This window comes from Rhododendron vialii, chromosome 13a (genome assembly GCF_030253575.1).
Source record: "Rhododendron vialii isolate Sample 1 chromosome 13a, ASM3025357v1".
NCBI classification, from domain to species: Eukaryota; Viridiplantae; Streptophyta; class Magnoliopsida; order Ericales; family Ericaceae; genus Rhododendron; species Rhododendron vialii.
The window spans coordinates 33308650-33322682 of record NC_080569.1 but is presented as its reverse complement, the minus strand read 5'-3'; the positions used below and the strand labels follow the sequence as shown (position 1 = coordinate 33322682).

The 14033-nt window shown below is 35.9% G+C and overlaps 1 protein-coding gene across 3 annotated transcripts; it reads left to right on the top strand.

Annotated features, from left to right (window-relative positions):
• Nucleotides 1-6118: 6118 nt before the first annotated feature.
• LOC131314648 (beta-glucosidase 24-like) lies at nt 6119-13737 on the top strand. Of its 3 annotated transcripts, XM_058343439.1 has the most exons (13): nt 6119-6347; nt 7669-7738; nt 7914-7972; nt 9250-9325; nt 9675-9752; nt 10023-10110; nt 10227-10482; nt 10578-10693; nt 10844-11061; nt 11603-11634; nt 11952-12054; nt 12720-12834; nt 13423-13737. In XM_058343439.1, exons 1-13 carry the CDS (start codon nt 6147-6149, stop codon nt 13604-13606), a joined length of 1596 nt encoding a protein of 531 aa, XP_058199422.1. In that variant the 5' UTR covers nt 6119-6146; the 3' UTR covers nt 13607-13737. The 3 variants fall into 3 exon arrangements, 2 of the variants coding, with proteins under 2 accessions (XP_058199422.1, XP_058199423.1); XR_009196465.1 differs by lacking the exon at nt 11952-12054 and having other exon boundaries at nt 6129-6347; nt 13423-13659; XM_058343440.1 differs by lacking the exons at nt 11603-11634; nt 11952-12054 and having other exon boundaries at nt 6129-6347.
• Nucleotides 13738-14033: the final 296 nt, after the last annotated feature.

Sequence of the window (14033 nt, the reverse complement as noted above, 5' to 3'; positions counted from 1 at the left end):
TGGAGCAAGCAAGAACAAGGACGATCGGATCAACACATCTCAGCCCATCAATTCCTTCAAGAACAATTACCTTCTCGTCTATTCCCTCATGATGGGCAAACCAATAGCCGATCCTTGTTGTCAATGCATTTGCGTTACGTCTCACAATTTTAACTTCACTTACTGCAATTCATTCATTTTGTGCGTTTTGTTATACCGTGTTTGATCGGATCTAACTGCAATAATTTATGAGAATTAAGCTTCCTTTTTTTTTAAAATCTGGATTTGAGGTATTTTGCCCTAGATTTGTTTGCATTGGGGATTTTGGGCTCTTTTGATGTGGTTGAAATCATCGGATCTAGGTACATATGAAATGTAAAAGCACTTAAATTGAGCTTGATCCACCTATTGATTACGAGCGATAGGAGAATACATGTATCTGTTTTTATTTCTCATAATGTAGTAGATGATTTGAGACTCAACGTAGTACTATTTTCATTTATTTTCTCAACAAGTTTTATTGGTGGTCACACAAACTGTTAGGTTGTGTTTCCGTAGATGTGGATTTTAAGTGAAGGAATTTGTCATGAGGAACTTTTGCTTCTAAAAATGTAAGACGAATAGTATTCAGAGGATACTCATGCGTTGTTGAGATAATATATATTTGTCTATATGAAAACTTTGTATTTTGTGTTCGTATGTAATAATTAGTAGAACTTTTTATTAGTTTGGCTTTCTCGTATTTTAATCGTTGCTGTAAAATTGTCAAGTATTAGGGGCATACTTTTTTTAATTTGACCTTGGGCACTTAAAATTTTTGGGCCGGCCCTGACCTCACTCCACGCCGCCGTCCACCACCAATGCAGACAACCACAACACTGCCGGTCTCCACGTGCACTCCACCATAGCCGCAACAAGATCCACCAAACGCCAACACGACGGGCAACGCCGCCACGAACCACTCACGATTCAGAGAAGCTTCATCCGTAAATTCTTGAGACCTTAAAATATTCGATCAAATTCGGCCTAAAAATCCAATTATCACGAGATGTCATCATACAATAATGTACGTACCGACAATATCAGATGGATACCATCACACTACCACGTGAATCGCCATTTCAAATAAACGACGATTTGTCTCTTAATCACAAGATAAAGAAAGATACGTTAGCAAAATACTTGTGTTATATTAGTGCAATCACCAGTTATATTAATTATAAGAGATAAGATATCAATTATTCAGTCTACCAAACTGGCCAATTATTCACTTAAATAACTCTGGAACTCAAAATTGATGTTATCAATTGCTATACAACGCTAGGATTAATTGAATATTGATGCTATGCCGACGTAGTTATGAATTTTTGTAAATGAGCTGTCTGTTAGCGTTTGTGCAAATGAAAGATAGATAGAACTAATTTGAGTTAGGATTTCGTTGTAACCCGGTGCACGTCATCTGATGGGGACAAATATTTTGTTTAATTAGGAAAAACGACTCACAAACCAAATCCTTCTCAAATACTTAGTTATCATATTGTATGGACCGAATGGATTTTAAAACAGTTAAAACATAAATGGAGATAAGAAATTTTAGGTTATGCAATGCCATGTTGTTAATTGCACTTAGAAGGCTTCTCGTGAAAACACGGCTTGCAATACTACATATATAGTAATGATATGGGTAGGTACTTCTACAAACATTCTGAAAATTTTAAAGACTTATGAGATAGAGCTAGTTTTAGTATTTTAAATTTGAAAAGGATTATGGATTGTGCCAAATGAGATAGTAATATTTTTTCAGTTGATTTGGTTGGCCAAGCGCGCTTGAATTTCAAGTCTCTTGGATGGTAACATGAGTACCACCGGGCTTGGTCTCTAGTCTAGCTAGACCAAGCGTCTCACCCAGATCATTGTTTACCCCTAGCCGCTAGCTATGCAGTCGACTACCTCTCTACTAGTATTTAAAACCTTGGAGCCAACCTATCCGGTTGACGGACTCATATGTGGCGCAATTGTCATTCGAATGGTTTGTCTCCCCTGCAAAGAACTCCATAATATTAATTTGCTTCCAAATTAATACGGAATTAATGTTCTTATCCACATCATTAACCAACTCATGCTCTTGGACAATTGCATCCTCGATCGGTAGGCAACGATAATATTTTTGGTTCTGTTAATTCCACAAGCTCTACGGACGAGGAAGGCGAAGATATTAACGGTCAAAAGGAAAAATTCATATTACATTTTATGGAGTACGTAATATCTTTATTTATTTATTGACTAGTAATTCTGCCCGTGCCTTTACTTTCTAAACATAGTCTAAATGAAGTATCAAACCCCACTTTTTCGAAAGTTTTTGTGTGTGAATATAATGTTTCTTTTTAACGCCATCTCACATTAGGTGAGATTAGAAAAAATTTCTTTCTCCCAACAAAATCTACTTCTCAGAATTTTTCATTTTAAGAATAAGAAGTTTCAAACACAGACCATCTAACCAAGTTCATAAAATAGACTAACACAACAAATGTTACCAAATCTGTTTAATTCTAGCTGTTGTTGCATTTAGGGATAGCATCAGAGATATTAAGAATGTATAAACATACGGGATTCCAACTCAAATTCAATTTTTTGAACGTCCACTCACACAAAAGTGACACGCCTATCCAATTTTTTTCCTTAACTAACCTAGAAAAAAAAAAGTTTCAATATTACATATAACCAAGTAAGAAGTAGAGTTTGAAACTCTGTCTACCCAAAAGGCTCTAACAAAAAACCTACTATCTTCAATCCCAAACAGATCATGAAACTCCAAATTATTTAAACCAACAACTCAAGTTGTATAGCTGATCAAAAAAAAAAAAAAAAAAACTCAAGTTGTATTGAATAACAATTTTGTTCTCTTACCTATTACTTAAAAAGAAAAAGAATTTGATGCGAAGAATTACTATTGACCGCAAAAAATTACTCATGACTGCGAAGAATTACATGGCCGCGAAGAATTACTCATGGCCGTGAAGAATTACTTGTGGCCGCGAAGAATTGCTCTTGACCGCATCAAATGTCACTTGGCCGTATAGAATTGTACTTGGCCGCAAATAATTGCGTGACCATAAAGTAATTCGATGCGGCCAAGTGCAATTCCATGCGGCCAAGAGTAACTCGTAGCGGCCAAGTGCAATTCAATGCGGCCAAGAGTAATTCTTCGTGATTAAGAGTAATTCTTCGCGGCCAAGAGCAATTCGATGCGGCCAAGTGAAATTTGTACCGTCCAAGTGCAATTCGATGAGGCCAAAAGTAATTTGATGCGGCCAAGTGCAATTTGATGCGGTTAAGTGCAATTCAATGAGACCAAGTGCAATTTGATGCGATCAAAAGTAATTTTTGGCCAAATTAATGAGAGGGCTTCTTGGGAAATTGTGGACCACGCACCTTAAACCCAGCGATCCAACCTATGATTGGCTCATGAGCTAGCTTGTCCAGGCTGACTTCCTAACATTTGTACAAAGAGTCATAACATCCGCATATGAAGTCAAGCGTTTGTCAAAAATCTATTAATGAAAGAAAAAATTTGATAGCATACCGATGCTCTAAGTTGTAAATAAATATTGTGAATTTTTATGTCCAAATTTTATGAATTGGTATACAAATTAAAGTTATGAATGCAAGACTGATGCTATAATTTTTTATGCAAATTTAAGGCGATTGATGGAGAGAATATACTTTACTCATCCAGACAAATCATGTACGTGTATCATAGCATTTTTGGGTGTTTACATTATGCACCCTTTTCGGTGTGTACAATATGCTACTGTACACACTCCTTTCTGGGTGTGTACATGTAGGGGATGCACCTCCTTCAATCGCCTTAAACTCATAATGTTTTGTATAAAATATTTTAACATCAATATTGAGTTCATACAGGGTAAATGTTAGGAATTCGAAACTACGAATTTATGTTGAAATGTTACGAATAGATACAAAAGTTGTAAAATATTCAACAATAGTTTTATAAATTTAAGATGGCTTAAGGGATGTATTCCCTTATGACCTAATTAAGAGAGGCTTGTATTGTAACATTTCTTTACCTATATATAAAAATAGGTCATTGTCGTAATTGAATCACGATTTCTTTCATATACTCTTACCACTAATTTCCGTTTAATAAATCCACGCAGAACTCATGATATAAAATAATAATATTAAAGAATATTAAATGTCACAAAATGTCACGTAATTTCGTATGGACTCGAATTGCGTACACCAACTTGAAATGCATGCCATTACCTACTACCACGTGAAACACCGTATCTCAAGTACGTAAAAATAAAACAGTGCGTGAGACTAGTGTTGTCCAAAGTTTTTCTATAACTCAGGTGTTCGATCACGCGCGATTAATCCTAAACATCAATCACGCCATACGTCCACACAGGACTCTTGAACAATTCATTTTGAAAGTCTCGATATGTTTAACGTCTCTGCAAATTAAAAATCAGATTCATCGAACATTGGTATTTAGTTGAATAAAATCATATTTCTCACAAGAAAACAAGACAGTCAAAATCTGATTTGACCAAATTTTTACTGATCTTTGATCAACTTGACTGTTTGAATGGACGTTACACGCATTCAGACCTACTAAAAGAATGGTTCGAACATTAAATAAGACCGTGACGAATCCCGTTTTTATCACATGAGTAATCGTGTGCGACGAGAAGATATGACTCGAGCAAAACATCCCCACCAAATCAGTGTATTATAAAATTCTGGAACTGGCCCATCACCCTAGTAGTCCTATTATTGTAATTTTTTTTTTGACCAGAGTCCTATTATTGTATAGTTGTACATAAATAGCAATAAATGAAGTTTGGTAGCAATTAACGGCGACCAATGAGCATACGAGCTGGCATCGACCAAATCCCATCACCAGTCCTCCATTTTCACGTGGATTTAAGTTTGGAATTCCCATCCCCTCTTGTCCCTCGTATTTGATCGGATCGAACTGTTCAAATCTCTGTTACCAATTTCGACAGTTAATAGTCTGGATTTTTTGATGATATTTTATCGACAAGACTAAAACTTCCTACCGGAGATATTCTTGGGCAAGCGGCCAAAGTTTAGACCGTTCGTTTGGTAAAACTGAAGCTGCATGCGACTGAAGGGTCCTGATGTGAATTGCTTATACTAGCGGTTGCACGCTCTTCCTTGGTTTCATTAACACTTCATATGGAGTAGTAAATTAATCAACAGATCAATTTTAGTAACATTATTTTGGGAGTCGATCTATCTAAACCAAAACTTCATAATCGGAAGCGTTCACTTTTGAATGCTCGTAAAAAAATGTAGATCTTCTCAAAAATCATGTAGCAAATATCGATCAACGCATGATCATATCTGTAGATAAATGAGTTCCAGTCCAGTTTACCAAACTGTTTGTACAGAGAATAATGTGTTTCAAATCATGATAATAATCAGTAAGTGATCAAAATGACTTTGCATGATCAATTTTTTGTGCAAGTTTAACAAAGTGAACAATTTCGATCTTCAATATATACAGAAAGAGTACACAAAGTGGAGAGTCTTTAGGGAGGGACACAAGCTCAACCCATTCAAGTTTATTTATGTGAAAAAAGGAAAAGCAACTTATGACAATATTAAACACAATAAACATCATGCTACCCAATCCTGCAGGTTGACAAGCCTGACTTCCCACGTGCATGAAAATAGTAGGATTGATGGGCCAATTATTTTGGATACTCTAAGAGTATTATATGGCACGTGGTACTTTTCGCAAATAAAAAATTGTCATTATACAATGTGAGTCATTCTTTGTCACTTGATCACTGAAGAAAAAGTGAATAATAATATTGCCACCACATGATTTTTCGCTATGTAAATGGTTAGGAGTATCACATAGGAATGCCATAGAGAACTCCGGAGACACTCACTGATTACTCAGGAAGGGCACAAGTTCAAGTTACTATTACCCAAACAAAATGGAAGAGATATAATAGACTATATATACGGACGGTTTCGGAGACACCTAAAAAAATATCTAAAAAAACACTCTAAATCTTAATATCATAGTTTCCGATATACATATATAAATAAACTCAAGCGAAGTAAGAGCTGTGTTTAGTAAAGGAGGAGAAATATCTAGGAGGGCGATGGGGAGGGGCATAAAAGCTTACCTCCTTTTATGTTCCCAACTACTGATGAGTGGGTTGAGCCTCCTAGTCATTGCAAGTGCAGTAGTACTGGAGAGTATTACTAGTACTTCAGAACCAGATGATGCACTCCACATTAATCTCAATCGCACCTGTTTTCCCCCTCATTTCCGCTGGGGAGCTGCTTCTTCGGCTTATCAGGTACGCTTTTAGCTCCTTGGAAGGAGAAATTTTTCGGTGCCGGGTAGGTATATCCCACGTGGTACCCGTTCGGCACATCAGGACCGTCCAATACACGTTTAGACGGCTCGGATTGAAACCATCTCTCTCCTCTCACCCTAACACTTTCTCTCTCTCCAAATCCAAACCGTCCGAAAACGCGATGGACGGCTCGGATGCGCCGAGCAGGCATCACGTGGTACCCACCCGGCACTGAAAAATTTTCCCCTCAGAAGAGGAGGTGAACTTATGACCTCCGTGACACCTAAGTGTACTTTTGATGTTATTGGGCCAAAGACATCTCTGCTCAGGAATATGCTAGCAGGGCGTCCTAAGACAACTCTAGACATCCTCACGTATTATACTAACTTTTGGGTTAATTAAGAAAAATTCTATGGGATTGGGTCTGGCAAGTCTCTTGAATGAAATTTTTTTTGAAAAAAAAAATTGTATATGTGTGGAGTAAAAATGCCTAAATTTGAAGTTATTATTTTTTAGGTTGCGTGTATAAAACTAAACGGTGGCTCTGCACAAATGCACAATATCGATCATCCTTTTTTCGGACCTTGCAAATAGCAAAATATATACTAACTAGAATATTTTTTTATTACGAATATGAAAATACACATGATTCAGACCCCTTGTAGACACAAATCCTAAGTCTGCCACTGCAAACTAGAGTCACATAATCATCCATGCAATAGGATCTTTTGCTTATCGCTCTGAATTCTCGATCTATGTTGCTGCTTTTAATTGTTACTCTCACAAATTTTATTCATTTTAGATGTTTCGATAAACGGTTTTAAGGTCGTGTCCTCACTTACGCACGTGCACATGCATTATGTGACTTAGGTATGAGTACTTTTTTGAACAATGTTACAATACCATATTATGCCCTCCTCTCTAGCAAGTTGGTTCAAAGATTTGCACTTATGGTATGATAAGGAAACAATTTTTTTTTCTTAAAGCAATATTGCAAAACCAATTTTTGTTCTTCTAATATTTATCCAATTTATTTTGGTGAATTGAAGAATTAAATCACCATAACGCACATTAAATCACCTTGTCTTACCAAATTTTGTATATACTAAGAAAAATAACATTAATCTACAGCTTATCGTCCATAATTAATTGCTATATTGTTTAAATAATTAAAGCCCGATGCCATTGATGATATGGGAGTCTTACAAAATAAACAATTTGAATAATCTATCTAGAAGCTAAGGTGGGCTTCAAACCGGATCGGCCGACCCTATCGAATAATTTTCAGATCTCAGAGAACTTCCTATTACTTCATTTTCAGGTTGAGGGTGCGGCAAATGAGCGTGGTAAAGGTCCAAGTATATGGGATACATTTACTCATAACCATCCTGGTCTCTCTCTCTCTCTCTCTCTCTCTCTCTGATACACACATATATACATGTATCATGCAATAATTTTTTCATCTGACCAATTTTCCTCGACAAAAGAATTTAATCAATAAATCATGGCACTCTGTTGTTAGATAAAAAGAATAAACTAAAACTTGAATGCCTGTTTAAATTTCAGAGAAAATAAAGGACCATAGCAACGGAGATCTGGCCAGTGATTCCTATCATCGGTACAAGGTACGGCAAATACTCCAACTTTTCTAGTTGACCCATTTTTGCCATTTTGTTTACCATCAAAGAAAAACAATTGTTAAAGCTTAATTGGAATAAAAGAAGAAGAAGAAGCTTAATTGGAAGGGTACACCGAAAAACAGGGGACTGGGGGAACGTGCTGCGCAGTGTGTTGTGCATAACAAAATGTCGCCGCCCCGGTCTTGCTCTGAACGATCAGAAACGTTCACTTCGTAGAGCTTGTCGAGTAGAATAAGTGTACCAAAAATCTACTCAATCAGATATCATTAAGTGCCTCATTTGAACATTATTATCTTGAAATTATTAAGTGTTCTAAAAAAATAGTAGATTTTATCTAGTGTTTCAGATTCATTCGTTTCAAGATAATAATGTTTGGATGAGGCACTTAATGATATTCGATGGAGCTAATTTTTGGTACACTTGTTCTACTCGACAAGCTCTAAGAAGTGAACGTTTTCAATCGTTGGAGCGAGACCGGGGCGGTGAAGTTTTGCTGTGCACAGCACGCTGCGCAACACCTTCCCCCAGTTCGAAACAGTGGTACTGAGTAAGCGTCATACTTAGACCATACAAGTTCATTTGTTTTTTCAAACCTCATATATTGCACACTAAAATGATACTCCCTCCGTCCCATTTTGTTTATCACCTTTTTGACTTCTCATTATTTCAAATTATTAATTTGTTCAGTTTTGAAAGACCTAGAACCCAACCCCCCCCCCCCCCCCCCCCCCCCCCCTACTATAAAAGTACTATCCTACCCTTCTTTCTTTATTGAATTGATCATATGACATGTACATTTCAAAATATAATGATTATGTCATCTTATTAAGTTAGATTCCTTAAATTGTACAAACAAATCGAGATGGAGAGAATACTACATCTTAATTAGTCAATATATAAAATACAAAAATGTTATTATACATGGTACTCAGAACATGAAAATATCCATGAAAGAAGTTATGCCTAACTAATAGATCTCAAGAGCGGTTGCACATGAGAGAGGATTTTAGAATTTAGATATACAATTTCATAATTGTTGGGTATAGAATGAATGATCACTTAATATAATGTTAAGATCGACTTCTCTATATTAGTAGCACGCACGTAAAGTATCTTGGGGCAAATTTGTAAAGACAAAAATTTAGAAGACAACCGCGTCTCTGATATTTTAAAGCAAGAAAGTTGGTTTTAATTATTGTAGTAATGTTTTTTATTTTTCTTTATATATTAATTCTGATTTGTTACCTTATTTTTGTTTACAGGAGGATGTGCAAAATTTGAAGCAATTAAACCTGGATGCATACCGCTTTTCAATTTCATGGTCTAGACTGCTACCCCGTAAGATGATTAATTTCTCTCTCTCTCTTCAAAAAAAAATTAGAACTTAAGTCAGGTTACTGAGTCATGATTATCTTTGAGGTTGTAGGGAAATTATTCCCCATCAATATTGGAAAATCCAATTTGGTCTAAAACTTTTGGGCTGTTGTAGGCCTAGTGCGGCCTCACAATAGTGATTGAAATTGTTTAATTTTGAGCACTTTTTAAAAAAAAAAGTTTCAAGTAAAAAATCACATTAAGAAAGCTATAATGTTCAACGTTTGATATTACATCAACAGTTCATTTCTTTCCTTAATCGTTGTTTTTGAATCATTAAATTTTGATTGTCACACAATTTTACGTATTGCAGGTGGAAAAATTAGGGGTGGAGTGAATGAGGAAGGGATTACTTACTATAACAACCTCATAAATGAACTTCTAGCCAATGGTAATGTTAAAATTAATTTTACTATCTTCCAAACTAGTATTAATTAGCAAGCAATGCTATGAGTCTATGATGTCCACATTTGGTGATATTGTATAGAATACCACGTGAGTTGGCATTCTGATATTGATAAAACACATGACTAGAGGAGGCCATAATCCACCAATGGACTAAAAGACAACTCACGTGGTATTCAAAATATGGTCCCCATAGTACCGAGGTTTACATTTGAAATAGAGATATATAGTAATTCATTTGGTCGAATAATTGCAGATATAGAGCCTTACGTGACTCTCTTTCATTGGGATGTTCCCCAAGCCTTGGAAGATGCGTATGGCGGCTTCTTGAGTACTAATATTGTGTAAGTTTCACCCATTTAGAGTCCATGTAATGAACTAATCGTTGATCCATACAAATTACATAGCATAATAAGGCGTATTAATTCTCTAAAACAATGGTTTACTTATACATATACAGGGATGACTTTCGCGACTATGCAGAGCTTTGCTTCAAGAGATTTGGAGATCGAGTGAAGTATTGGATCACAATGAATGAGCCATGGAGCTTTAGCGGTGGTGGGTACGTAACTGGTGCTATGGCACCCGGTCGATGCTCTGCTTGGTTAAAATTGAATTGTCTGGCTGGGGATTCTGGAATAGAGCCTTATATTGTAACACACAACCAACTCCTTGCTCATGCAATCGCTGTAAACAAGTATCGGGACAAGTATCAGGTCTCATCTTAATTAATTAGAACCTTAAAACTGCTACTTTCATCATCTTTGAACCATTGCAGATCATAGTATATAATTATTCTCAATCTACGCAGAAATCACAAATGGGTGAGATTGGTATCACACTTGTGAGTAAGTGGTTAGAGCCCTTAACCAATTCATCACTCGACATTGAGGCTAGACAGCGATCTTTTGACTTCAAACTTGGATGGTGAGGGTCTAATCGTACTTTCCTTAACAATTTATATACCAAAATACTCCCACATTTTATTACTAGTTTTGATCTTCGAAATAAAATCTCTATATAAATATTGAAAGAGTTCTCTTGTACGAGTTCAACTCTGAAACCTATCTAATGCAGGTTTATGGACCCACTAACGATAGGTGATTATCCAGCTATCATGCGATCATTGGTTGGAAATCGGCTTCCCAAATTTTCACCTAAGCAAGCAGATATGGTGAAAGGATCAATTGATTTCCTTGGAATAAACTATTATACTGCTCAATATGCAGCAAATGCACCATATGATAGTTCTTTGAACCTAAGCTACGACACAGATTCTCTAGTCACCCTCTCAAGTAAGTCCAAGCTAATGTTCTTTTGGTAGTTATTAATACCGATACACGTGAGTGCTACAATACACACTTTTTATTTGAATCATATACGTTGAAAACACACATTTGAATCATCTCGAGTCCATAACGTTTTGCATAGAAGTTCATTAATACTTGCATAAGTAAAGATTTATTACATCAAGCAAAAATCTCCTAGCATAAAAATGTTGCGAACTTTTGGTTGATGCTATTCTCTTTTTCTTTCGGTAAAAACAGGAGCTTTCAAATAGAATTAACCATAAAAGGTTAGGAGGTATTTCACCCCTACAACATCATCAATTAATTGTCATTTGCTAACGTGCAAATGTTATGGTTTTTTATACAAAAATTATGCCTACCGATGTAATGAATTTTATAGGCAAAAAGCTTATGACTTCAAGGTGATTCAAGGGTACGTAGTGCATACCGTGCACACTCAAACAGGAGTGTTTGTTGTAGAGTCATGCTTAGATATGAAATTTTAGATCTGGACTTTATTAATTAGCTTGGTATCTTGCTTTATTAGATGAGAAGGATGGAGTCCCCATTGGTGCACAGGTACAATTAACTGAAGTTCTATATGGTCAAGTTATTAATCGTTTAGGCCCTATTCGGTTGCAAAATTGTAATTTGCGAAATTGTTCTAAAAAAAAAATAAAATTGAAAACCAAAACAAAACGCCATTAGTACTCATCATCTTTCATGTATTACGAAAACGGCAATCAAATAGGGATCGACTCGATATTTCCTCTAAAGGCAGCTGATATTTGAGGCGGTACAGAACACATACTTATATGTACCGTTTTATATCCGGTAAGGAACGGAATTGACAATATTGCTTGGTATATATGTTAACTTCTTTGACTTTATTGCAGGCTGGTTCAAATTGGCTTTATGTTTATCCAAAAGGGATTCGAAATCTTCTCATGTACATAAAGAACAAATATAACAGTCCCCGTATTTACATCACCGAGAACGGTAATTAATTATCATGTCGAAATTTTTTTCTCGCACTAAATAAGTTTAAAAATATTACTCCGGTATTTTTGTACCCGAAATATTGATAAAGAAAAGTGCTCAAAATTTACACCGCTTAAAAATAATGCGTATATTTTTTCAGTGAAACCCTAGACGAATAATAGTACTACATTTTTTGGGCACATTTCTTGATTTTATGTCAATTTTCAGAGTAAAGGATAATTGCACGAGTAATAAACTAAAGTCTTTTACACCCACAATGTTTATTCAATAAACGTACGGACGTTAACTGATATCTCAATGTAGATTCCATAACATATTGAGTTTGTATATATTTTTTTTTCTCAACAAAAGAATTTTAGTACAAAGATTAAAAGAACAAGAAAAGGCTGAAAGGAAAAATTACTAACCTAATGTTATCTGAGACCCAAACATTAGCTAGAGACCAACAAAAACTGGGCCAAGCCCAAACCCCAAATCCTATATTGAGTTTGTATATTGCTTAGATTGTTTTATGGGAAAATGACGGCCCAGGACATGTTTTGATAATTAATATTTGCTAAGGATATTTTTAGCATTAACAAATATTCTCAGCACGTTTTTGATGTATATTAATTATCAAAACACGCCATTGGCCGTCATTTTTCCTTGTTTTATTACTGTAGGTTTTGATCAGATAGATGATTTGACAAGGCCAATACCGATTAAGGAGGCTCTGAATGACACTTTGAGGGTCAAGTACTACCATGATCATCTTTCTAATATTCTGGAAGCAATGAAGTAAGCGAGATGAGCTCAAATTAACTTATTTTATTGCTTCACTTTTATTCTCCTTAGCGAGCGCGTGCATATTTTATTCCAACTATTGTCTCTGGTAGTTTGAACCTTATTGGGTAACCTCAAGATGCTAGATCAAGTAACGAAACATACGTACATGTCTTTTAACAGGCCTCAAACCTCTTTCACATCCATCTATACACTTTTCAAAACCTCCTCATGATCTGTCGTGTAATTTTCATTATGGCTCTCTCTTCTCTCTCTTTTATTCCCCTCGATGTACCCATTATCAAGTTTCTCATTAATAATATTTTTGCTGTTTCAAAAAAGAAGAAGCTATTATCTGTGGTAGTTGTTTGCTTTGAACCTTATTGGGTAACCTCAAGATGCTAGATTGAGTAACGAAACGCAGTCTATTCATACGTACGTATCTTTTTAATGAGTCTCAAACCTCTTTTACATACATCCATACACTTTTCACAAACCTACACATGACCGTCACTCGTTCGTTTGTAGTTAGCATTTTTTCGTGTTATATAATTAAAATGCTTGTCGATCTCATGTTTTGTTTTTGACAAATTTGGTTTACAGGGCGGGAGTGAAAGTGGAAGGATATTTTGCGTGGTCTCTGGTAGACAATTTCGAGTGGGCATTCGGATATAGTTCTCGCTTCGGCATGTATTATACAGACTACAAAGATGGACTCAAGAGATATCCCAAACTATCTACCTACTGGTTTACCAGTTTCCTCAATAAGGGACCAATGCTTGTCTGAGACTTATTTTACTAGTAATTGACAAAACTTTAGGGAAAATACTATTTCGGATCGATCGAGTTTCAATTGGAGCCAAAATAGAAACTTGTTTACTACTTCAATTGTCAGAAAGGGTTCTTGATAGGACTTTCGATGCACCGGATCTGATCCCGATCCGCTAATCCGTTTAACCCAAACACCTGGTGTGGTTGCTGGGACTATGAAACGAGGACATTACATTCCTAATACTCCTTCCTCTGTCCCCTACGTAACTCCCCGGTCAGGAAATAGACAAGCGTAAAAAAATCTCAATTTCCATTAAGATTTTTGGACTTTTTCTTATTTTGTCATTATTCAAATCCCATCAAATCTTTTACAGTATTTTGATAAATAAGTACTAGTACACAAGGAAGAGAAACAAACAGGAAGGCCTTGGAAACAGGGGAAA